The 24,816-nt window shown below is 48.5% G+C and overlaps 1 protein-coding gene across 3 annotated transcripts in view; it reads right to left on the bottom strand.

Moving 5' to 3' along the window:
* ZFP64 (ZFP64 zinc finger protein) overlaps positions 1-16,565 on the bottom strand; it is a 91,844-nt gene extending 75,279 nt beyond the window's left edge. The window contains exons 1-2 of one of the 3 annotated variants that reach the window (XM_047068854.1): positions 15,985-16,565; positions 12,236-12,475 (exon numbers count right to left, since the gene is read on the bottom strand). In XM_047068854.1, coding sequence (XP_046924810.1) covers positions 12,236-12,475; positions 15,985-16,030 — 286 coding nt within the window. In that variant the 5' untranslated portion in view covers positions 16,031-16,565. The remainder of the gene's footprint in view (positions 1-12,235; positions 12,476-15,984) is intronic. The other 2 variants (XM_047068853.1, XM_047068852.1) reach the window with 2 other exon arrangements.
* Between the last annotated feature and the right edge of the window lie 8,251 nt (positions 16,566-24,816).

Below are 24,816 nucleotides of genomic sequence, written 5' to 3'. Positions count from 1 at the left end.
ACGCGTGAGATCGTGACCCGAGCCGAAATCAAGAGTCAGTTGCTTAACGGACTGAGCCACCCAGGCGCCTCAAGGTTGTCTTTTCAGCCTTGTTTCCTCTGATGCACAGAAGTTTGATGGATTTCCATGTGTCTATTTCCGCCTTTAGGCAAAATAGACAAGTTGCCCGTGCTTTTGGTGTCCTGGGGGAGGCAGCAGGAAACAAAGGGAGCCAGGCACCCAGCTGCAGGGGTCATTTTGGGGTGGGTCTAATGACACATAATGAGTGAGTCATCCCAAAGTAGCCGGGTCCAAGACCAGAAAGGGTTTGCTCAAGAGCTTGGGCTCTTAAGTCTTATCTCCTTGAGCCTCAGTTTCCTCACCTGGAGAATGGGTACAATTTCTATTCCTACCTCCTAGAGCTATTGTGAAGAGTAGAAATCAGGCATGGAAAACTGCTACCGCTGTTGTCATTTTTCATGGACTTATTCAGCAAATATTAAAAAAAATTCTTTTTTAATGTTTATTAATTTTTGAGAGACAGAGACAGCATGAGCGGGGGAGGAGCAGAGACAGAGGGAGACCCAGAATCCGAAGCAGGCTCCAGGCCCCGAGCTGTCAGCCCAGAGCCCGACGCGGGGCTCGAACTCAACAGCCACGAGATCGTGACCTGAGCTGAAGTCCGACGCTTAACCGACTGAGCCACCCAGGCGCCCCAGAGCAAATATTTTTTTAAATGTTTGTTTATTTTGAGAGAGAGTGAGAGTTGTTTAACTGACTGAGCCACCGAGGCGCCCCTCGTTTATTAAGCACCTACTGCGGGCCAGACGCCGTTCTAGGCAGTAGAAACACATCAGTGAGCCAAAGGGACAAAAGTCCCTGCCTTCGTGCCTGGGTGGCTCAGTCAGCTGAGCGTCCGACTCTTGATTTTGGCCTAGGTCCTCACCTCCCAGTTGGTGGGATCGAGCCGCGTGTCGGGCTCTGCGCGGATAGCATAGAGCCTGCTTGGGATTTTCTCTCTCCTTCTTTCTCCGCCCCTCCCCCCACTCAGAAAAAAATCCCTGCTTCATGGAGCCCACACTCTAGTTGGTGCACGCAGTAACTTGCCCACACGCCATACAGCGAATACAGATATATAGCTAAATGCTATGGAGGAAAATATGCAGAGAAGGGGTCCGGGGAGTGCTGGGGGGCCGTGCAGTTTCAAGTAGGGGGATCTGTGAGGGCTTCGGGGAGAAGGTGACATTTCAGAACACGGAAGCACGTAACTGTTCACAGTGCCTGTTGCAGGTGCCTGGAATTCAACACGCGAGAAAGGAGCACTGGGGTCTCTGGTGACCAATCTTGCTGGAGCCTCTGGGCTGGCTTTAGAAAGGGTCCCTCCCCCCGCCCCCCATCCCCGCCGCCCCCTCTGGCTTCTTTCTAGGAGGCCCTGGGAATAGCAGGGCCTACAGATACCCAGGGAAAGGCTTCAAGTGGCCTTGGTCACTGGGGGGCGGCCTCAGGCCCCTTTAGGTGTCTGTGTGTGATGTGACACCCGAGTAGCCATTCATTCCCAGGCGTTAAGGGGGTGTGAACAGTCCCACTGACCCGAGGCCAACTTTTCCAACGCGGTTCAGGGCCTCGCCACCTCCTCCTCTGGCTTGGCTATGAAAGTCAAGTCCCACGTTCAGTGAGATCCGCCCCCAGTGAGATCCACACCCTCCGGCAGCTCACAGCCTCACACACCTGCTTTGGGCTTTCGGTCTTGTTTCTCGTCCCTGGGGGAGTTCCCTGGCTTTCTGGGTGTCCAGGTGTGCACCCGAGAGCCTGTCTGTTGTAGTTAAGTCCCGGTTTGTGGCCAGAGCACCGTGGGTGTTGGGTTACTCAGTTATGAGGCTGCTTAAAATATAAGACTGTTAGATGAATGTTACAGAAGCCAAATCTCTCAGAGGTCATGCCCCTCAGTGTCTTAACCCGCTGGGCTCACGTGGACCAGTGGGAGCTCCTTTTCTGCAAAACGGCCCTTCGGATATCTGACGGCATTATTCACATCCTCCAGCCCTTTTGGCTTCTCCCGTCTCTCCTTCAATTTTTAAAGACTCCTCTTTTTATCTCTTATTTTTATTAAAAAAATGTCTTAATGCTTATTTATTTTTGAGAGACAGAGCGTAAGCAGGGGAGGGGCAGAGAGAGAGGAAGACCCAGAATCCGAAGCAGGCTCCAGGCTCTGAGCTGTCAGCACAGAGCCCGATGCGGGGCTCGAACTCACGGACCGCGAGATCATGACTTGAGCGGAAGTCAGACGCTTAGCCGACTGAGCCACCCAGGAGCCGCTGTATTTTTTAAAATTAATTAATTACTTTTGAGAGAGAGAGAGAGACAGAGAGAGAGACTGCAAGTGGGGAAGGGAAAGAGAGAGAGGGAGAGAAAATCTCAAGCAGGCTCTGCACTATCAGCACAGAGCCCGACGTGGGGCTCGAACTCACAAACTGTGAGATCAGGACCTGAGCCGAAGTCAGACGCTTAAGCCACTGAGCCACCCAGGCACCCCTGTTTTTGTTTTTTTTTTTAATAAAAGTAAACATTAACTGTAGAATATCTAGGGAGTACAGAAACAGCATAGAGAGGAAAATAAAAACTGCCCAAGGCCGTCAACATGGCAATATATGTGCTCATTACATTCTCTATTTTTTTCTCTAAAGCACTAATCTCTACTGTGATCAAATAATTACTTGGGAAATTATCTCATCGTGGTCCTCCCCTCCCTCTGGTTGGATGAGACACCCGAGGTCACACCTGTCCTCTCCATCTCTGTCTCCCAGCAACTAACAGAACTTGGCGAAGGGCAGGGGCTCAAAAAATATTTGTGAATTAATGATCTACCTAATGGCTAACACATTCTTTGTATGTAGATTTCAAAAGTGTAAAACTGGGATCATGGCTTGAATCATTTACAGTCCCCTTTTGTTAAAAAACGTCACCATTTGAAGCTGTTGGCCAGGCTATCATTCACCTAAGTCACAATTTCAAATGGCTACATTCTATTCCTTCATTTTGGTTGAGCTATATCATCCATTCCCCTGTTTTTAACACTGAGTTGGCTTCTGGGTATTTATTTGTATAATAACACATACCCCAAATTAAAAAAATTTTTTTTTCATGTTTATTTACTTTTGAGAGAGAGAGAGAGTGCATGAGCAGGGGAGGGGCAGAGAGAGAGGGAGACACAGAATCCGAAGCAGGTTCCAGGCTCTGAGCTGTCAGCACAGAGCCCGACGCGGGGCTCGAACCCACGGACCGTGGCATCACCGCCTAAACCAAAGTCAGTCGCCCAACTGACTACGCCACCCAGGCACCCCCACCCCAGATTTTTAACTGACCTCTGGATACTTTGGATACATTCCTCTAAGTTGCAAGATTGGTCACAATGGTATGGTCACCGTGTTCCTTGGTGATACATGATTATAAGATCCTTTCTGCAAATCTAAATCAATTTACATTCTCCCCTTTACTTTTGCTGGCACATCAGCTATTTGACAGAACAAAATGAGATCATTTTAGTTAACCCACATTTTTTTCAAACAACTGGTGAGGATGAATTCCTTTTGACATTTTTTTTTTTTAATCCATCCCTGTACCTTCTGTAGTGAACTCCCTGTTCATGCTATTTTTTCTTTTGTGTTTTTTTTTCTATTGAATTTCACTTTTTTCTTATTGACTTGTACATGAGCTTTACAGATTAAAGATATTGTTACATTGTCATATATTCAAATCGATTGTACTTTTCTGTTTCTTCCAATGTTGTCCACGCGTACGATTGACATTTAGGGTTCTGGAACCAAATGCAAACTCAAAATTCATCTCCTAAGAAAAAAGGCCACTCATGCCCCTCCAAAGGGTTTTCACGCATGTCCTACGTGAGGTCCCAGCCTGACACCGCCCCCTCTCCTCTGCCGCAGCTGATTGGTCCAGCAGCAGATACCTACAGGAGCTGAGCCAATCAGACCCGCTCGCCCGGAAGGTAGGAATTGGGACTAAGATCCCGCAGGAAAGTTTGTGAACTTTCCTTTTGTGGGGGAAAAAAAAGGCATAAAACCTGGGGGCAGTCATGCAGATAGCTTCTTGGGATCTATCTGGGGATAGATAGATCTGGGGATCTCTGTAAAACGCAAGCCTTCATTGGCTGGTTCAAATTCCCAGGGCCCTTTCAGAGCCACGGAGATGTTACCGCCAGGGGAAGGGTATCTGGATATTTCCACGTTTCACCGAAGTTTCAGGGGCTTCTGAGGCACAGACACGTTTGAGAAACACTGTCATGAGGGTGTTCTAAGGGGTGGTGCGTAAGTGGTCAAGTGCACAGATTCTCTAGCCAGGTGGCTTGGATTTGCTACTTTCTGGCTCAGTCAACTTGGATAGCTATTTAACCCCTTTGTGCCTTAGCTGGTTATTGGTAACATGGGGATTAATCATTCTTCGCATCTAATTTATGGCTCACATGCAGTGCTTAGAAAAGACATGGTGAATAAGCACTCACATAAGAATTGCCTCTATTATTGTCGGATTCTTCCAGCAAATCATTACATAGTTTATCTTACTAAATCGCTCACCTGCTCAACAACCTTCAATGGCTCCCCGGTTCCTTCGGAATAAAGGCCAGAGCTGAAGCATGGTTCCTAGCACATACACTCTTTGTCACTCCAGCCACTGTTACCAGATACTGCCTGGAGCTTCTCCACATCTAAAGCACCATTAGGAAATGCCCCCTTCCCACCATCTTCCTCCCAAAGGCCAGTGAGTCTTTCAAGGACTATTATACATTTGATCTCATTTTCCCCCCTTGGCTTTCCCCACTGGGACCAATCTACTCCATTAACTCTTTGCACAAGGCCAGACTTGTCACCGACGGCTGGTTTTGTATGTCTTTGCAACTAAATTCTCCTCCCCTGTGGGCTTGGAATTCTCCAGGGGCAGGCATCTCCATTATCTCGGCTCCCGCGTCTGTCGCGCAACAGTCTCACGGGACTGCCCTCCCTGGACCCTCAGGATGGGGCAGACACCAAGTCACATGCTACACGCACATTCATCGAATCCTACAGCTGCCCTTTCCCGTGTCCCTTCCAGAACTGTTTTATTGAGGGTCTCCGGTGTGCCAGGTCTGGTGCTGAGGGGGCAGGAAAGCAAGACGATTAGGTCCCTGCGGGCAGGGAGATCTACAATCCAGTAAACAAGAAATTAAACCACTGATTGGGGGCCCACGGGCCAAACTGAGCGTTCGGATTCTCTTTCAAGGCTTCCAGAACCAGCTAGGTGGGCTGGACCTTCCCTCTATCACTGTCCTCTGGCCAGAGACCACAAGGGACATGCCCGTGGTTCAGTAAGTCTGTCACTCATTGTGGCAGGAAAGCGTCATTCCACGAGAGCCACGGGGCATCTCAGTAACCGGTGGCTACAAAGGACTTCTTACTGGTTTGGGGCTCACGTTAAGCGAGGTTTGGGGAGGCCTGAGGAAGCCGGCCTGCAAGCCGTCAGAAAATGGGGAGAAGCCTAGGATTTGGTGTCTTAGTTAAGACTGAGAGGAGAAAAGGCTCACCTGTAATAGGGAGAGAAGCAGCTGTCACCCCGATGCGTGGGGGAGGGGATGTCGGGTATCTGGCGTCTCAGGAGGAGGGAGCGGTCTAGTTGTGGTCCTGTCGCCCCAGGGTCCCAGAGCGGCCCAGCTCATGCTGGCCTTCTGGGAACTGTTTCCCGGGAGAACAGAGGACAGGGGACCAGCACAGCCTGCCTGGTAGAGCCAGCCCGCCTCCTAGTCATACCAAGACGAAGCTGGTGCGGTTCCTGGCTTTCCTTTCCCAGCTGGTGGTCCCCAGGCCCTCCCACTCCCCATCGTGGCAAATCTGCTCCTGCATTCACCGTCTCCGCCTGCCCTCTGACAGCACCTGAATCCGCTTCTCCAGCTAACTAAAGACTGCTTATCCCCAAATTGCTAGTGAATCACAAGCGAGATAAATAAGTTCCAGGTGGGGAAGTGGTAAAACATATAACCTCGGGGGTGTGGGGAGTGAGAAATCACGGAAAGCTTCTAGGTGGAGGTGACCTTTAGCATGGGACCCAAAGGGTAGGAATTAACTAGAAGGGGAGAGAAAGAAAGATCCTTCTGGGTCAAGAGATCGATTCAACTACTCTTGGCTGGGGGCTTGTCATGGGCCGGGCCCTGCAGCCACATTTTCCGTGCTGTTTCATTGCGTTTTCACAGCCCTCGGATGTGGTTAAGTACGAGGGGCTAACACTGACAGCTCTAAGCGTCTTCCATGGGGGAGGCCTGGCTAGAACCCTCTGAGGTGAGTACTGGCATGTTATATAGCTGGGGAAACAGACACTGAGATCCTGTTACCTGCCCAAGGTTACCTGACCGCAGGTGGGGGCGGCTGGGCATCGAACTCAAGGCAATCGGACCCAGACTCTTTAACCATCAAACCCCGTGGCCTTTCTATCTATTCTTATCCCCACTTCGAAAACAAGACACCAGGAGCTCCTATAATTTGCCATGGTCACGGCCGGGACTCCCACTCAGGGGCCTAACTCCTAAGCCCCGTGATTTTTAGAATCTTAGAAAATGTATGTGGGCTGCTCGCTATTTTTTTCACCAGCGTCAATATCTACTGTTAGTGCACCTGTAGAAAAGTTCTTTGGCCAAACGCCAGACAAAAGGCAGCTTTCAAAGCAGGCAGAGAATCAAGTTTACTTTACATCCACCTACTACTATGATTCTCTTTTAGATTCAACTATATTATTGGACAGAGAAGGGACAGAGTTGAGCAACCCGGAAAGGTTTGGCTTTAGTCAACAACTGGGAGGCACAAACAAGTTTGGACAGTGTCTGCGTGAGAATATCTGGAGAAATCTGCCTGTCGGGGGTCAGACCGTGGCCTCGAGCAGCGAGGGACTCTCCAACTTGGCTGAGACGTGGAATCCCTTAGGAGCTTGTTAAAAATACAGATGCCTGAGCCTCGGCCCCAGAGACTCGGCTTCAGGAGGTGGGGCCCGGGCATCGGTGTCTTTAACAAGCTCCCCAGAGATTCTGGTCCACGGGCGGGTCTCGGAACTGCCACTAAATGGAACAGGGAAGCCCAAGCTTTTGGGGAGTCAGGCCCAGAAGGCCAAATGAAACAGTGTGAAAGAAGGGGGGAGAAGGCGGGCTTTCGGTTGTTCTGCGGCACAGAAGCGGGAATGATGAGTCAGGCAGAGACGGAACAGACTGCAGGTCTCACGTCCATTCGCCACCTGTTCATAAAGGCGGTGGTTTACTGAGCCCAATGACTCCGTCCCATTCGCCACCTGTTCATAAAGGCGGTGGTTTACTGAGCCCAATGACTCTGTCCCAGACCCTTTATGTGGATTATCAGAGTCCTCCAATAACACAATGATTACTAGGTATTAGGCACCTAATTCTATTACCTAACAGCATAGGTGCCACCGTAACCTCTTTTTGCACACAAGGAATTATTAAGCAGCAAGCAGCTTGCCCGCGGTCTAGGGCTGGTGGGTGGCAGGCAGGGGTACAAGCCTGGCAGTCTGTCTCTGGAGCTCGGAGCTCCCTGCAGCACCGTGAGCTGGGCACACAGGGGTCTCCAGGCCCAGCCTGAACGTACGGGGCGGCCGGCACAACCCAGGCATGGCCAGCGTGACGGATGGCAGAGTAGTAGAAATGCCAAGGAAGGGTAAGCGTCCTCGAGCAAAGACACAGGACGCAAGAAGGAGCAGGTTTGTGGGTGCGGGATCAGCCTCACGACGGATGGGAGACTGGGGCAGCTGGTCATTCCCTGAGCAAAGGCTGGTGCTGGGGATCCGGTGGTGGACGGGAGGGGTGCTGCCCTTGACCTCACGGTGCCCATGGCTCAGTGACGGGACAGACCTGAAGTTTGTTCCCCAGATATTCATTTAATTACAGGGACCTGGCCCGGCTCGGGGGAACAGCGTGTGTGTGTGATGTTCGAGACGGGATCTCTGAGGAGATGCCTTTAAGCTCTGCTCCGATGTCTGCGTAAGGAGTCCCCCAAAGAGGGAACAACACGGTACGAAGCCGCCAAGGCAAGGAAACGGGGTTCATTGGAAAACAGAGGACTTCGGCTGGGCTGCCGCCAGAGTGAAGGGGGTGTCCTGAGATGAAACCAGATCCTCTGTGTGGACGGTCATGCCAGGTAAAGGCAGGAAAAGTATTTCAGGCCCAGGGAACAGCCCGAGCAAAGGCTCAGAACCCAGAAAGGGGCAATGGCCACAAGTAAAGCCTCCTGAACCCGAGGCACTGTTCTACAGGGTTCGTACCCACTGTGTGGGGTGATGGGAGTTTGACTGCGAGGACAGTGAACAGGGACAGGGCCGCTGGGGTAAAGGCCAAAATGTGTAAGTGCTGGGACTGTCCTGAACTTGTGGTGGCCTCTGGCCGTGTCTCCTCCCCACTTACAGCTTCCCTTGGACCAGCAGTAAAATCAGAAGGTTGCCCCCTTAAGGCTTGTGAGTGATCAGATCATTATATTTCAGTGTTTTAAAAAACTCGGCAGAGGGGCACCTGGGTGGCTCAGTCGGTTAAGCGTTGGCCTTCGGCTCAGGTCATGGTCTCGCAGGTGACAAGTTCAAGCCCTGCATCCGGGTCTCTGCTGTCCGCGTAGAGCCCACTTCAGATCCTCTGTTGCCCTCTCTCTCTCCCCCTCCCCCACTCGTGCTCACTCTCTCTCACTCAAAAACAAATAAACTTTGGGGAAAAAAACCTCAGCAGAAACATTCTTCTGGATGCGTCAAGAAGACAACCACAAAACTTTGCTTATTGACAAAAAAATGGAAACACCAACACAGGACAGAATCAGCAAGGTGCAGGTTGGTGGCCCGCCCCCCCCGTCAGACGTTCTCTCCACTCCTCAGCTCCAGGTTAACCACCTGCTGAACAGTGTCGGAGAAAGGCTAGAAGAAGCCTGCAGACTCCGTCAACCTTACAGATGTATTTTGTTTGGCCAACGAAGTTTGAAAATGTAGGACATTTTATATTTTTCAGCCTCTCTGAAAAACCCAAATATCTAAGTGACCGGATCCAAAGGGCAGCTGTACCTTTGGATGAGTCGCGCACGCTTTTTCTCTATGCTTGTTCTCTACCACAGTCCCCCCCCCCCACCCCAGCAGTGCCCGTCACCTGACACACAGCTTCTATCATTAACATTACCTACCTCATTCCTCTTCTAGAAGCCTGCCTTGAATACTATGCACGTATGCATATGTATGTGTATTTTTTTTTTTTTACACTTACCCTGGGAATCTATGTCCGTACAAAGATCTAGCTCCCTTTTTCAAGGCTAAGTCATACTTCATTGTCCAGTTGTCCAAATCTCTGATGTCTACTTATCTCATCATCTCTTGATGTATACATGTATATATACAAAGGTTCCACTTTCTTTCTTTTAAGGTTTATTTCTTTATTTAGAGAGACATGGGAAGGGCAGGGAGAGAGAGGATCCCAAGCAGGCTGCATGGTCGGTGTAGAGCCCGACTCGGGGCTTGAACTCACGAACCTCGAGATCGTGGCCTGGGCCGAAATCCACAGTCGGACGTTCAACCGACTGCGCCACCCAGGCACCCCTAAAGGTTCCACTTTCTTGACCGTATATACCGTAAATGAATAAAATTTTACAGGATACATAGGTTTATAAAATTTTACGGGATAAATACCGCGAAGTGGACTTACTGGGTAAATGTATTAATGTACATTTTAAAATTTGAAAGATTTTAAGTTTAAAAGATATCACAAAATTGCCCAGGTTATATGAATTTACATCCCCAGAAAACGAAAGCCGTTTCCTGTCCAAAGTCTTTTCACTTACATTTCTTTAATGACTAAGGTGACAGAGCATCCTTTCATGTTCGGTGGCCCTTCGTATATCATCTGTTGCCCTTTGCTGACTTTTCCATTTGGTTCTTTTTCTCTACTTTTATCGATTTTAGGAGTTCTGTCTACGGCCATACCACCCTGAACGCGCCCGATCTCGTCTGGTGTTAGGAGTTCTTTGTATATGAAGGACATTAGGCCTTGGCCATCTATGCTGCAGTTCCCCCCCCCCCCCCCCCGCCCCCAACTGTGGGTCTTTAATTTTATACATTGTTTTTACTTTGGAAAAATTGTAACTTTATTTGTAGCCACATACACGATTCTTTTCCTTTTGCTAGAGGATTTAAGTGTATTTATTTTGAGAGAGAGAGGCAGAGAGAGGATCCCACACAGAGAGCAACACACTATGAGCAGGCTACACACTATGAGCACAGAGCCCAAAACGGGGCTCGAACTCTTGGAGTCATGAGATCATGACCTGAGCCGAAACCAAGAATTAGACACTTAACCGAATAAGCCACTCAGGCACCCCTATGTATATATACATACACATATATACATATATATGTATATACATATATACGTATATATACATATATATATACACATACATATATATACATATATATGTATATATATGTATATGTTTTGTTTATATATATGTGTGTATATATATATATGTATATGTTTTGTTTATATATATATATATAGTATTTTTCAAGTCTTTATTTTTAAGAATTTCTATACCCAATGTGGGGCTCAAATTCACAGCCCCGAGATCAAGAGTTGCATGTTACACCAACTGAGCCAGCCAGGCGCCTCACAGATTTGAATTTAAAAACCTGAATGCTTTTAACTAAGGAATACATTCTTTATTTCCCCACAGGATTCAGCAGTGTTTGTACTATGTCCTCATAAATGGGTGACTTCATGTTTTTTTTTTTTTTTTTTAATTTTTTTTTTTCCACGTTTATTTATTTTTGGGACAGAGAGAGACAGAGCATGAACGGGGGAGGGGCAGAGAGAGAGGGAGACACAGAATCGGAAGCAGGCTCCAGGCTCCGAGCCATCAGCCCAGAGCCCGACGCGGGGCTCGAACTCCCGGACCGCGAGATCGTGACCTGGCTGAAGTCGGACGCCCAACCGACTGCGCCACCCAGGCGCCCCTGACTTCATGTTTTTAAAGTTGTCTGTCTAGCCCCTTGAGACAGATTATAGAGGTATAAGTATAGATATATGTTTGTGCACGAGTGTTTTTACGTGAGTGTGTATGTGTGTGTATATATTTACTCTAGAACTTTTATGGTTTCGTTGTGAAACGAAACCATTTCAATTTTGGACCCATCTGCAATTTTTTCGAAGTAGGCTTCGAGCCCAGCGTGGAGCCCAGTGCGGGGCTTGAACTCACGACCCCGAGATCAAGACCTGAGCTGCCACCAAGAGTCGGTTGCTTAACTGACTGAGCCCCCGGGGGGCCCCTGCAATTTATTTTTGGTGGAGTAAATGAACACAACCAAGAACTAGGACGAACTTTTCTATCTTTCTGGCAGGCAGCACAGGGGAGGGTGGACGTCAATGCCGCTGGCAGATTCAAAACAAACCTATGCTGTTTGTCCCTTTAGAAAAATGAAGCACATTCTGGGATGATACACATAGTCCCACCACCCAAAACAACTGCCTTTTTCCCATGCAACGTATTTCCTGCAAGTATTTTTGTTTCCTTAGTATGTACAGGTTTTCGTTTCACAAATCTGTTTTTTGCCTGTTTCAACGTGCAACAGCATCTCTAACTGCTAACACTTGACGTTTTCACCCAGCAGTTCCCAAACCTGGCTGGGCAGCTGGCTTCCCAGTGGAGCTTGTTTAAAAAGAGTGAATCCGGGGCGCCTGGGTGGCGCAGTCGGTTAAGCGTCCGACTTCAGCCAGGTCACGATCTCGCGGTCTGTGAGTTCGAGCCCCGCGTCAGGCTCTGGGCTGATGGCTCGGAGCCTGGAGCCTGTTTCTGATTCTGTGTCTCTCTCTCTCTCTGCCCCTCCCCCGTTCATGCTCTGTCTCTCTCTGTCCCAAAAAAATAAATAAACGTTGAAAAAAAAAATTAAAAAAAAAAAAAATAAATAAAAAGAGTGAATCCGTGGGGTGCCCGGGTGGCTCGGTCGGTTAAGCGTCCAACTGTGGCTCGGGTCATGAGTTCGAGCCCCGCGGCGGGTTCTGTGTCTCCCCGTCCCTCTGCTCCTCTCTCCCTCTCTCAAAATTAAAAATAAATAAACATTAAAAACAAAAAAAAGAAAAAGAAAAAGAATCCACAACCCCACGGGGTGGACCCCGGGAATCCACGTTTTCAATGAGTTCCGCGGAGGTGCCTGGGACAGAAGCAGGACGCCTCTCCCGTCCCCCCGGCCGTACCTGTGATCGTCTGGGTCTCGGAGGTGATGGTCCTGGTGGTGGCCTGAGTCTGGGCGGCAGGCACGGTTTCTTCAGACACAAACTGGACCGTGCTGGGGGCGGCCCCGGACGAGCCGGTCAGCGGGCAGCCGCTCTGCTTATGAGCCACAAAGGCATCCAAGTTGTTAAACTGCTGCTTGCAGATGCCGCAGATGTGGATGTCCGGAGTAAGTTCCACCAGCACCGTTGTGCCACCTGGAACTCCACGGGACAAAGGGAAAGCCACAGATTAGTTAAGCGGTCAATTCCAAACAGCTTCAAATCGCAACACCGACCAGATCGCGGCAGCGAGGGCCAGTTGTTGGCGCAATGCCCGTTCTGCTCCCTTCTTTTGTCCCAGCCAGCAGCGGCGTTCCCAGACCCAACTTCCGGCTCCTGGCACCTTTGCACCGTTGCCCGTGGGGACACCGGTGGCATTTTACGCAAGAAAGTTCTTTGGTGTGCAGGGCTGCTTGCACTCCGAAGGACCAGGAGCTAGTCCTATCCCAACAAAAGGTAGTTGTACTTCCCAGTCATTAGGAAAACCAACCCCTCCGCTTGGACAATCCTCCCGCCCCCATCCAGGAGAACTACTAGTCTAAATAATCTTGGTCCCTTACATAGTTGGGAACTTCTGGGAAAATCTGGCTTTCGTGATAAAAAGGGATTAGATATGGTTGGCACTGGTCCCCTGCTCTTCTGGCCTTGCATGTGGATGTGATGCCAGGAGCTTCTGCAGCCATGTTGTTACTATAAGGAAAATGCTAAAACCCCTACAGATGCTCATCCTTACTTCATCGATCCCCTGAATCAACCAATCCCAGACTTTTCATTAGGCTGGGATAGCTCAGTTTGTTACCTGTAGCCAAAATTCACTCCTAACTGATAGGGGTACTGTTTCTCAACAGTCCATGATGATACCAAAAGTTAACCATAATGATACCGAAAGTTAACAACGTGTTAACATTTGCAAAGCACTTCCCACAATATCTGGCACCGTATAAGAAAGTGCTATGTAAATGTTTGCTAAATAAATACAATCAGGTACCTGGCTGGCTCAGACAGTTAAGCGTCAGACTTCGGCTTGGGTCATGATCTCACAGGTTCGTGGGTTCAAGCCCTGTGTCTGACTCTGTGCTGATGGGGTGAAGCCTGCTTGGGATTCTCTCTCCGCCCCTCCCCTGCTTGTGTGAGCACACACGCATGCACACTCTCTCTCTCTCTCTCAGAATAAATAAAACTTAAAAACATATAAAAAAGGTACACAATCAATGAATGAGTCTCTAATAGGACTACCTTTATTTTTATTTTTCAAATTTTCTTTGCCTCATCGTAAGGAAACTCATGTTAATAACAGAAAATTGGGAAGAGAAGAAGCAGAAGGAAAATCACTCACAATCTTTCCACCTCTGGGTACCATGAACATTACAAAACATTTTCTTCCATTCGTTAACGCTTAAAAATTAAGATCATAATGTACAGTAAAATTGGTCTTTTCCCCACATAATATCACATAAGCGTTATGGCTAGATCCCTAAAGTTTTTATAAATCTTATTATTTAATAGCACACGATCATATGTTATCCATGCATCATAACCTCAGTACTTATAAGGTCTTTATATTATTTCTAATTTTCCTCAAGTCTAAATCCTATGAAAACTACCTTTGTGCATATGTGGTTGGTATATATGCATCATAACTTTCTGAAAATTTATAAATATTTCCATTATGTTCCATTTTCCCCCAAGTTGAGCAAAGGCAAGTAACCTCTGTGTGGAAATACAATTTGGTTGACTTGCTAAAGACACAGGCTCTGGGCTGTGCTGTCACTTTTTTTTTTTTTTTTTACTTTTTTTAGGTTTATTTATTTATTTTGAAAGAGAGAGAAAGAGAGCACATAAACGGCAGAGGGGAAGAGAGAGAGAGGGAGACAGAGAACCCCAAGCAGGCTCCACGCTGTCAGTGCAGAGCCCAATGTGGGGCTCGAACTCACAAATCGTGAGATCAAGACCTGAGCTGAAGTCAAGATCTGGACACCCAACCGACTGAGCCACCCAGGCACCCCTGTGTTGCCACGTTGTATAAGCCGTCTTGCAAAGTGCCGTGTGCACTTAAGTACATCAAAGTCGATGGATGGAAGAAATGAAGCCTTTTCTATTCCTCTGGAACACTGCCTCCCTGTCGCTGAGGTGCCCATGAGACTAACAGGGAAACAGGAACCAGGAAATGAAGTGATTTGCATCGATGAGGATTCCTTAATGATCGAACAAGACTGATACCCAGTATGGAAGGGTCTTAATAACAATGGCTCCAGGATGTGGCCAAGTGTACAGGTCATGACCGAGACTTGCCTTAGAATCCAGACACTACGATTTACAGTGACTCGGGCTTCGTCTCTTCTCGTCTGTAAAATGGGAAGTTTCTGTTGCAGAGGAAGGTGCCAAGGATTAACCGAGATCGTGCTTGTAAAAGGCCAGCACAGGGTCTCCATCCCCCGGCAGGAGTCTGGTGGTGCACTAAGTTACCCCATTTGAATGTGAGGGTATCCCCCTCTGAAAACTTGGGACTGATAAAATATACCTAACCTCCTGCATTTGTAGTGAGAATTAACAGGCCAGATAAAAAACACTGGGCACGGGCACAAGCTTTTAACAGCAACGAGAAAGAATCCCTTTATCTTCACTCCGTACTCCAAATCTGTCTCGGTATCAGAAAAATCTGGGGGTGTGTGTGTGTGGGGGGGTGTTAAACATGGACACATCTGAGCCCCACTTTGGAGATACTGAGTCATAATGGAGGTGGGCGCAGAAGGGGCTGGTGTTTAGAGAAATCTGGGCTTTTCACAAGTTATGCAAGGAATACCCAGCCAAGTTTGGGAGGCAATGTCTTCAAAGCAGCTAAGAGAAGCGCTTACTACGCGCCCGGTATCTGCAACCCCCTGTGCCAGAGGTGGGTTCTCTAGGCTGTGTGCGTCCGAAGCGTTCAGGGTAAGGCCAAGGATCCCCTCCCCCACGTCCCCCATCTCATGGGTGGGGCCCAGGGAGCTTTTTTTCCTTTTCTCTTTTTTTTTAAAATAAGCGCTCGCGCTCCCAGGTGGCTGGTTTGCGCTCAGGCTCCGGACCCCACTTTGGGAAACAATGCAGCGGGAGAAATGAGGTACGCGGACCAGGCTGCTGTCCTCGTCAGGCAAATTCAAATGAATCCCAAACTCAAAGAAAGCGACCACCGCCCCATTCCCCATTCAGATCTCCACCTTTCATGCGTAAAAGGCTTTGCAGTGCCGCGGCCAGCCCAGCCCGCCAGACCTCATGCAACCCTCGGATCCCCAGACTTCAATGATTTTTGAGCCGCCAAGGCAGAAGTTTTCCCATCAGCGTAATCGCAGTTACCCCCCAAACCCCCCAAACTCCGCCCGGAGGGGGGCGGGGAATACCCCGAGGGGGTGGCGATTGTCTGAACGGCGTGCCCTCCCCCACCGTTCCTTTGCAAGGGGTCTCGCCAGGCTGGAGAGCGCCCCCCGCCTTCCACTGGCTTGGGTGCCCCCATCCCAAGCCCACTCCGGCGCCCCCTGCCCGGCGCGCCCGCCGCGGTGCCCGAGACGCCGGCTCCGGGCCGTCACCCCGATTTCGGGGCCCCGGGCCTGCTCGCTGCGTCGCAGACGTGCTTGGGCCCGGGCCCCGGAGCGCGCACTGGGCCCCGGAGCGCGCACTGCGCCCGGAAAAGCACTTACTTTGCACCGAGCCCGGGAAGCTCTCGCCCTCGCTGGTCGCGTTCATGGCCGCAGACTGGGAGGTCCCCGGCCGGCCGGGGTGCCAGGGTGGGGGGCGCTGATCTACATGGTGCAAGCACTTTTCCTTTTATTTTTCCACACCCCCCAGCCTTCCTTCTCCCAACTCCGCCAGGCGGGGAGGACGGATGTAAAGCAAGCTCCACTTCCGCTGCCTAGAGGGCGCTGGCCGGGCCCGGCCGCCCCAGCCTGGCTTTGCATCAGCGGCTCCCGGGGGAAGCTGCGGGCCAATCCCGATGCCCGGGCCGCGCGGCCTGGGAGCGCGGAATCCCCCGGGATCTGGACCGCGCACCAGCGTCCCGGCGGGTTGGGCGACCGCGGGCGGCGAGGGATGCGCCCCCACCCCCGGCCGCCGCCGCCCGGCCCGAACCCCTGCGGTCTTGGCCGAGGAAGTCTGGCCTCCCCGGCTCGGTCGCTTTTGCACCTGCCGCCCTGGGCGTCGCTCCCGGATCACGGGGGCGCTTTGCAGAGGGGACCGCGTCAAGCTGCGGTTGGGGGGTGGGTGCGCGGGGCGCGGCGGGCTGGGGAGAAACCCCAGCTGAGCGTCAGCGCCCGGCAAATCAGCGAAGCGCTGGGCGGGTCCCCTGCCCAGCTAGTGAAATACCGAGGACCGTGATCACGTGGATCGTAAGAGTAACAACTGGGCTCGAACGCCCACCCCCGGGTTCTGCACACTTTATCGCGCACGGTCACCTGGCGGGCCCCTCCTAGAACGCCGGCTGCGGGGCCCACCCCAGAGTTTCTGATTCAGTGAAGTCTGGTGGGAGGTGCGAGAACAAGCATTTCCAAGTTTGCACGTGAAGTCCCAGTCGTTGGTGGACGCAGCCCTCCCTGATCTGTACCCGCTCGGTGGACCTCGCTCGGTGGGCCTCGTCTCCTACTTCCCTCGGGCTTCAGCGGCAAACCGCTCGCCAGCCTCAAGTCTCCTGTGCTAGCGTTCTCTCCTTATCCACCTGCCACTCCCTACTCTCTTCGGGTCTTGATTCAAATTCACGTTCTTGGGGAGGCCAGTCGTGGCTAACCCATTCTATTTAAAATTGTTTTAATGTTTATTTACTTTTTGAAAGAGAGAGAGAGAGAGCGCGTGTGTGGATGGGGGAGGGGCAGAGGGAGAGGGAGACACAGAATCGGAAGCAGGCTCCAGGCTCTGAGCCATCAGCACAGAGCCCGATGCAGGGCTCGAACCCACGAACTGTGAGATCATGACCTGAGCTGAAGTCGGACGCTCAATCCACTGAGCCACCCAGGCACCCCATTGGCTAGCCCATTCTAATATCGAAGCTTCCTCTTCCCTCACCCGACTGCTCCGTCTCTCTCTGGCCTGCCTTTTCTTTCTTCCCAGAACTTATTACAGTTAGCGTTATGTATCTGTAGTGTATCTATCCATCCACGGATCCGTGGATCTAGGAGATAGATAATTTACTTGTGTATTACCTGTTCCCCCTTACACATTCAGAAGCTCCCGAGAAAGTGGGATTAAAAAAAATATCTCGTTGCTTCACTGATATATTTATCCCCAGCGACTTGGCCTAGTGCCTGGCACATAGTAGCTTCTCAGTAAATATGACTGTATAACTAATGGAACTTCCCCTGCTGCTTCCTTTAAGGATTTGTTCATTCCTCCAATTATTTCTGTGTAAGTGTTGCAATGTGCCAGGCACTGTGCTGACCCCTGGAGGTACGAGGGTGATCCAAATGATTTGGTACCTCTCTAATAGAACTTGGCGAGTGGCTAGTGATTTAGCCAACACTAAATACAATCCTATCAGCAGTGTGATTTCTTAACAGCGATAAAGTCTCAGGAGACATAAAACAAGGCTGTGATAATGGCTGCAGGAATGGTCAAGGAAGGCCTCTCTGAGTAGCTAATAATCAAACTGAGAGCAGGGAAGATCTGTAGGTGGTAGGTGGTGGAGGGGAGCAAGAGCCCTGAGGCAGGCAGGAGCTGGAGGTGAATTGGCCAAGCCCCGCCCCCTGCACGCCTTAACCACTGTCCTCTTGCTTTGCTCAGGCCAGTGCCGTCTGCCATCTTGCTGTTGCCCCAGGGCCTCTGCATCTGTACCACCCTCTGTCTGGAATCCTTTCCCAGGACTGAAAGCTTTCTGTCATCCAGGGCCAAAAGGAATGTCCCCTTCCTAGGGCGATTTTTCCTGTCTCCTATCTAAAGCATCTGCCCCTCTCGGCACTCCACCTTCACCATACCTATCCCCAGCTAACAGGATCTAGAAAGGCCCTCCCGCTTAGGGCAATGCTTATTTTCGAATGCTTGATTAATGTGCGCCCAGGTGCACACCTCAATCAGCCCCACCCGGATCTAGATGCAGACGATTTCCAGCCTCGCCACCCTTCCCGGTCAACGATGCCCCAGCTCCCCAAGCCCGGAGAGGTAAGCGCCCCTCTGCGTCTGTTGCCACAGATTCCTTTTGTTGGGACCAGAATTCTTCATATTTGCCTGCAGAGAAGAAAACGCCTGGAGAGACCAAATTCTCAAGTCCCAGCCTGGACCTACTGCAGCTTTTCCTAGGGCAAGACCTGGTCATTTGCACGTATTTCACAAGCGCCGCAGGTAATTCTTATTGAGATAAAAGCCTGGGCTTTACCAACTGGTGGTGAACGGCCACGTAAATCCGGAGCTGCTTCGCGGCGACTAGTTGGGCGACCTTGGGCAACTGCTCTGTGTCTCAGTTTTCTCTAAGTGGAGATAATAGGAGTAGCTACTTCATTAAGTTGTTTTTCAGAGGAAGCCGGTCCATACGTATAACGGGCTTACAACAGCGCATGGGTCGTATAACTGGGCAGCACATCCCAGCTCTCATTACTTTTTTTTCTTTTTAATTTTGAAATGCTTATTTATTTTTTGAGAGAGAGAGAGAGAGAGCGTGAGCGGGGGGAGAGGCAGAGAGAGAGAGGGAGTCACAGAATCCGAAGCGGGCTCCAGGCTCCGAGCTGTCAGCACAGAGCCCGATGTGGGGCTCGAACTCATGAACCGCGAGATCATGACCTGAGCCGAAGTCGGTCGCTTAACTGAGCCACCCAGGCGCCCCTATCTATTTTTCATTTTTACTTGGTTATTATCTATCTCCCCACTGGCTATAAGCTCCAAGAGGGCATCGACCTGACTTATTTTATTAACCTTGTGTTCTCAGAGCCTAGGACGGGGCCTGGTTCACAGGTGGCCTCAATACATTTTTTTGTTGTGGAATGAACTTGTGTAGGTTTCCATCAGCTCGAATTTAACCATTTGCTACTATGCCCAGCCATACTTACTCTTGTACATGTAGATCACTGCAGTGGTGGTTTTTTCTGGTCTTAAAATTCCCTCTTTTCTTGTTTTTTCTTTTTTTCTTTTTTCTTTCCATGCTTGTTTTTCTTATTGTAGGAGTATTACAGGGTCAGTGTTAGAAATTTGGGGGAAAAAAACCCCAGAAAAACATAAGGAAGAAAATAAAACACATTTATAATATAGTACCCAGAAATAGCATTTCTTTAAAAGTGAGCTCTACCTTCACTGTGGGGCTTGAACTCACAACCCTAAGATCAAGAATCACATGCTCTACTGATTGAGCCACACAGGCACCCCCAAGAAATAATATCTGATTGATAAATATACCTAAAGTCTTTTTTTCTTTGTGTCTATGTACATCTGTGTATATGTATATATGCATAAACACACAAGTTGTATTCATATATTTCATAAAAATGTGATTTTTAACTTACATGGCATTTTAAGCTCCCTTTTTGGGGTATGTATTATGATCATTATTTTTAAAAGTTATACGAATGATATATGGCTACCGGAGATCCCACCATCCAGAGATAACCAGTATTCACTTATGTACTATATATCTTTTTAGATTTTTCCATAGAAATACAATAGAATGAATCAAATGAACTGCTGATGTTTGTCTAATTTTAACTTAAAAATGTTAATTTCATACGGTTCAAATCAATACGAGTCACCATATCAATATTAGACTTCTGGTAGGGAATGCTGTTTATGTACAATGGTTGTCTCAAATTCGTGGTTGCAGAATGTTTGATTTGCAGCTGAGTGCATGGCCTCCTGGGAAAAGACTTTTTCCAGCCTCCTTTGTTGCCAGACATGGGTCCATGGCTGCATTCTCACAATGTAAATGAAATGTTGTGATGGAACTTCCCAGAAATCTCCTAAACACAACAGTGGACGTAGCCATTTGCCCCTTCTTCTTTTTCACTCCCTCCCGTCCTTGCTTGGAAAGAAGATGTGATGGCTGGAGCTTTAGCTGCCATTTTGGACTATGAGAAGGAAGTTATACTCTAGGTATGGCTGGTTAGGTCCCTAACTTCTTTGTGGAGCTGTCAGCTGGACTGCGACTTCTGGGCTTCGTTTACAGGAGAAATGCACTTTTATTTTGTTTCAGCCACTGTTACTTGTGTGTGTGTGTGTGTGTGTTTGTGTGTGTGTGTGTTTCTTTCACATGCAGTGGAATCAAATCCTCATCAAACTCAATACTTTGCGGACTGTTTCATAACTGGCTTTGATGTAGAAGGGTTTTCCCAGTTTGGTTGGTGCATTAGAATCACCCGGGAAGTTGCGAAATATGCAGATTCCCCCCACTCCGTTTGTGGAGACCCTGGTACAGGCGGACTGGCAGGAAGCTTGGGCGTCTTTACGCTCGACGAGCTCCTTGGGTGATGGTGATGCTCTTGGTGTGTGCAAGCTTGTGCTTCTCGCTGTTAGTTTTAATGGTTGCATGATATTTTATTAGAGGATTGCATCATAATTAATTTGATGTGCTATTGGATGTTGTTAATTACTTTTTAAATGTCATAAGTCATACGCTCAGTGGCTTTTTTATTGGCCCAGGCGAACCCATTGCCTCTCTCTGCCAGCCGTCCTGAACAGAGCGGCTATGAGAACTTGTTTCAACACCATTTGGAAGGGTTTTTCCTCCCCTTTTCTTTTCAGATCGTTTGCTCAATATGGTTTCCTTCCAGATGAATTTCTGGGTTAAGGATTACATTTCTTAGGGGCACCTGGGTGGCTCAGTCAGCTAAGCATCCGACTTTGGCTCAGGTCATGATCTCTTGGTGCGGGGGGTCGAGCCCCGCTTCGGGCTCTGTGCTGACAGCTCAGAGCCTGGAGCCTGCTTCGGATTCTGTGTCTCCCTCTCTCCCTGCCCTTTCCCCACTTGGACTCTGTCTCTCTTTCTCTCTTTCTCTCTCAAAAATAAATAAACTTAAAAAAAAAAAAAAAGAATTACATTTCTTAAAAAGGCTTGGCCTGACTAGAATGCTCACGGTCTCTTCTGTTCTTACGGTTTTGACTACTTCTCGCTTAATAAAATACAACCAAACAATGGCAAACTTCCTGTAGGTTTTAGATTTAATCCTGCTACAGGTTGGAAATCTAGACTCTAGAATAAATTTAAATCTTTTGTCAATCCCGGGGCGCCTGGGTGGCGCTTAACTTACTCCGTTAAGTTAAGTAAGTTAACTTAACTTACTCCGTTAAGTATCTGACTCTTGGTTTCAGCTCAGGGCATGATCTCACAGTTCATGGGATCGAGTCCCATGTCAGTCTCTTCACTGACAGTTTGGAGCCTGCTTGCGATTTTCTCTCTCCCTCTCTCTCTGCCCCTCCCCTGCTCACGCTCTGTCTCAAAACAAATAAATGAACTTTAAATCTATTGCCAATCCTTAAAAGATGACAAATTTCTCAGAAAAATAGGGATTTATGGCATTCTTTTTTTTTTTTTTTTTTTTTTTTTGAAAAAATGGAGAGATCTGGCAAATCTGGGCCTGGATTATCATATGTGTATAGCAGCACTTGCCTGGGTCTGAGAAGCCTCCCCTTCATATAAAGCCCGGCCTCTCCAATTTACCCCAGTCTCCACTCCTCCCTATTACTTCTTGATATCAAGACTGAGTTTTAGTCCCCTAGATCATTGCCCTTGTGCTGCATGTATTTGAATTTACCCCAAATTTCCAATATGTTTCTGATAGAAAAAGGGATTTGTCCTTTCCTATGGTTTAAATATTTCTTTTGACTAAAAATCTCTGCCAAGGAATTACCTACATTACCTGTGTTTGTCATTTAACCCTCAGAACAACAGAGGGGTAGACACTATTGTCATGATTTTATTGATGTAGAAACTGAGTCTCATAAAGGGTAAATAGATTTCCTCCAGTCAGAAGGCCAATAGAGGATGATTTTAGGTGAGACTCTTTGAGGGCAGGTAACATAAACTGCAGAAGAACCGAGATTTGCACAGTGTTTCAAAATCAATCTATGAGAACTATTTTCTTAATTTCTGGAAGGAGATTTTCAGATACTTTCTTAACTTATTAAGAGAATATACATTTTTAAATCCTGGTAATGTTAATCGTAACCAGAATAACAAGGTCATAATCACTGGATTAATTGTCATAAGTTTTATGAGCAAAGATAACCTTCTCTTAGCAAGATAGTTCATTGTTTCAAGTAACCTATTTTTTTCTCCCATTGTAAACATTTTTCTTCTTCTTCTTTTTTTAATGTTTATTTATTTTTGAGAGAGAGAGAGAGAGAGAGAGAGAGCGCATGAGCAAGGGAGGGAGGGCAGAGAGAGAGAGAGAGACATACACACAGAACCTGAAACAGGCTCCAGGGTCTGAGCTGTCAGCACGGAGCCCGACGTGGGGCTCGAACTCACAAACCGTGAGATCGTGACCAAAGCCGAAGTTGGACGTTTACCTGACTGAGCCACCCAGGCGCCCCTCCCGTTGTAAACATTTTAATAAAAACAGTTTGCTATAGCGATCGTGCACAATCCACTAAAATGTAAGTTCTCAGGACAGCAACTTTTGTTGATTTTCTTCCTTACTTCATCATCTATAATAGGGCCTGGTACGTAAAACGTGACGGACGGATAGATAGTATCCAAGTTCCTTTGGAAGATCACTATTAGAGCAAACCTTTGGCCATCAGAAGAAAGCATTTTTTCCCTGTTTGGTGAAACATACAGACAAAAGTGTGATACGATGACTGAGTCTAGAAGAATTTCCATTGAAAAATTTTCCAGTGAAAATTGAAACATTTCAATTTCCATTGAAACTGTATGGTAACTGGTATGCAAATATTTTTTAAACCTCCCTTATTTTTCCAGACAAAGGCTAACAAGAATGGCCAACGCAGGGCTTTGTACTTTCAAAAGCACTTGTATGAACCACGTCTCCGCCCAGAGTTTGTCACAATCGCGCAGAAAATCATGGCGCAAGGCATCGGCTATAGATTTAATCAAAGGAGGGGGGCCCCGCCCTGGGTCTGTTGTCCTCTGATCCGTTGTCTGCTTCCCCTGCTCAGCTCTCCCTGTCAGGGCAGCTGACCCCCCTTTGTATTTTCCAGGCTTTTAGGACTTCTGGCTTCCCGCTGGGTTTGGTTAATGGACAGAAGGGAGAAGCGAGAGGATTCCTTCCCGAACCTCTCTACCTTGGGGGCTGTGGCTGCGTCCGCTCTGTGGCCCCAGATCCCAGACAGGCCACTGTGGTCTCCTCTTCTGCCAGGTGACACTAGTCCCTTGTCTCTGAAAACACCCCTTCTCCCTTTGTCCCCAGCCGCATCCCTGGGGAGGAGGGGTAGTGGCTTCCAGTCATTATTAATCTCTTGGTTGCCTAACTGCCCCCCTTTGGCTTTTCGGCTCCATTATCCTGAGTGTGTCAAATTCCCTGCTTTAAATTTACACCTAAATCCTCAGAGTTTGCTTCTCTGTTTCTGGTTGGGCCCTGACTGGAGGAGCTGTAATAAGGCTTGTAGGGCTTGCAACTTTGTTGCTTTTCTGGATCCTATGGTGGATTCCTAACTGGAGAGCGCCTCCCACTCTCCACGGGAGCTTGCTGGGAACTCACAGGCTCAGGTACCACCCAAAGGCGCTGGAACGGACTCCCAGGGCGTACGGTCCAGGCACGCGACGGGGAGTCACAACTTGGGTGACTCTAACCAGCACCCCCTGACCGCATCACTGAAAGCCCATCTGAAATCTTGGAAGGGGCCCGGGGCAAAACGTATTCCAAAATTGATTCACTAGCGATATTCAGCCACAGCCCTTACGTAAACATAAAAGTCCACGAAGACAAAGAGGACAGTTAAACGAAGCGCTAAAACCCTCTGTGACGGGGTCCGCTCAAGACTCAACCCGTTGTGCATTAAGTGGTGATTACACAACCAATTATTTTGAGGAGAGTTGGCTTTGAGTCTTGCCTGGCCCCTCACCAAGGGTGGCACACCTGTGTTTTAATAGTTACATTGACTTAGATAATTTCAGAGGAGCAAGCATACACAGGCCTTGCTTTTTCTTCCCCCCACTCTTTTATATAGTTAATGCATCAACATGAAAATACTCCAACAGCATAAAAGAGTATACAGGGAAAAGTGGGTTGCCTTCAACCTCCCTCAGGCCCCCAAGTTTCCTTTCTTAGGAAGCAGCTGCTATGATCAGTTTCTTGGGCGTTCTTCAGAAGTTTCCTACGTATGTACAAAAAAGTTTATGTATACTCGTCCATTTCTGTTTTCCAAATGACACCATAATGCAAACAACATTCTATATCCCCTTTTTGGCATGCCAGTGTATCTTGGGAAACACTGGTTCGTAGGGCTCCAGATCTGCCCTATTGCTTCAGGAAGAGTTCACTTGTCCATTGGACACGTACCTATGGTAAAGTGTATTCAAACCATTTCTGTTAATGGACATTTAGTTTGTTGTCAGTTTCTTTGTTACTGCAAACAAAGCTGCAACAAATATCTGTGTCTGTTTTTAT

Source organism: Lynx rufus, unplaced genomic scaffold, assembly GCF_022079265.1.
Source record: "Lynx rufus isolate CCGP_SWC_20201006 ecotype Redwood Valley unplaced genomic scaffold, mLynRuf1.p SCAF_8, whole genome shotgun sequence".
NCBI classification, from domain to species: domain Eukaryota; kingdom Metazoa; phylum Chordata; class Mammalia; order Carnivora; family Felidae; genus Lynx; species Lynx rufus.
The sequence above is the reverse complement of the archived record's forward strand: the minus strand, read 5'-3'. Positions and strand labels throughout refer to the sequence as shown.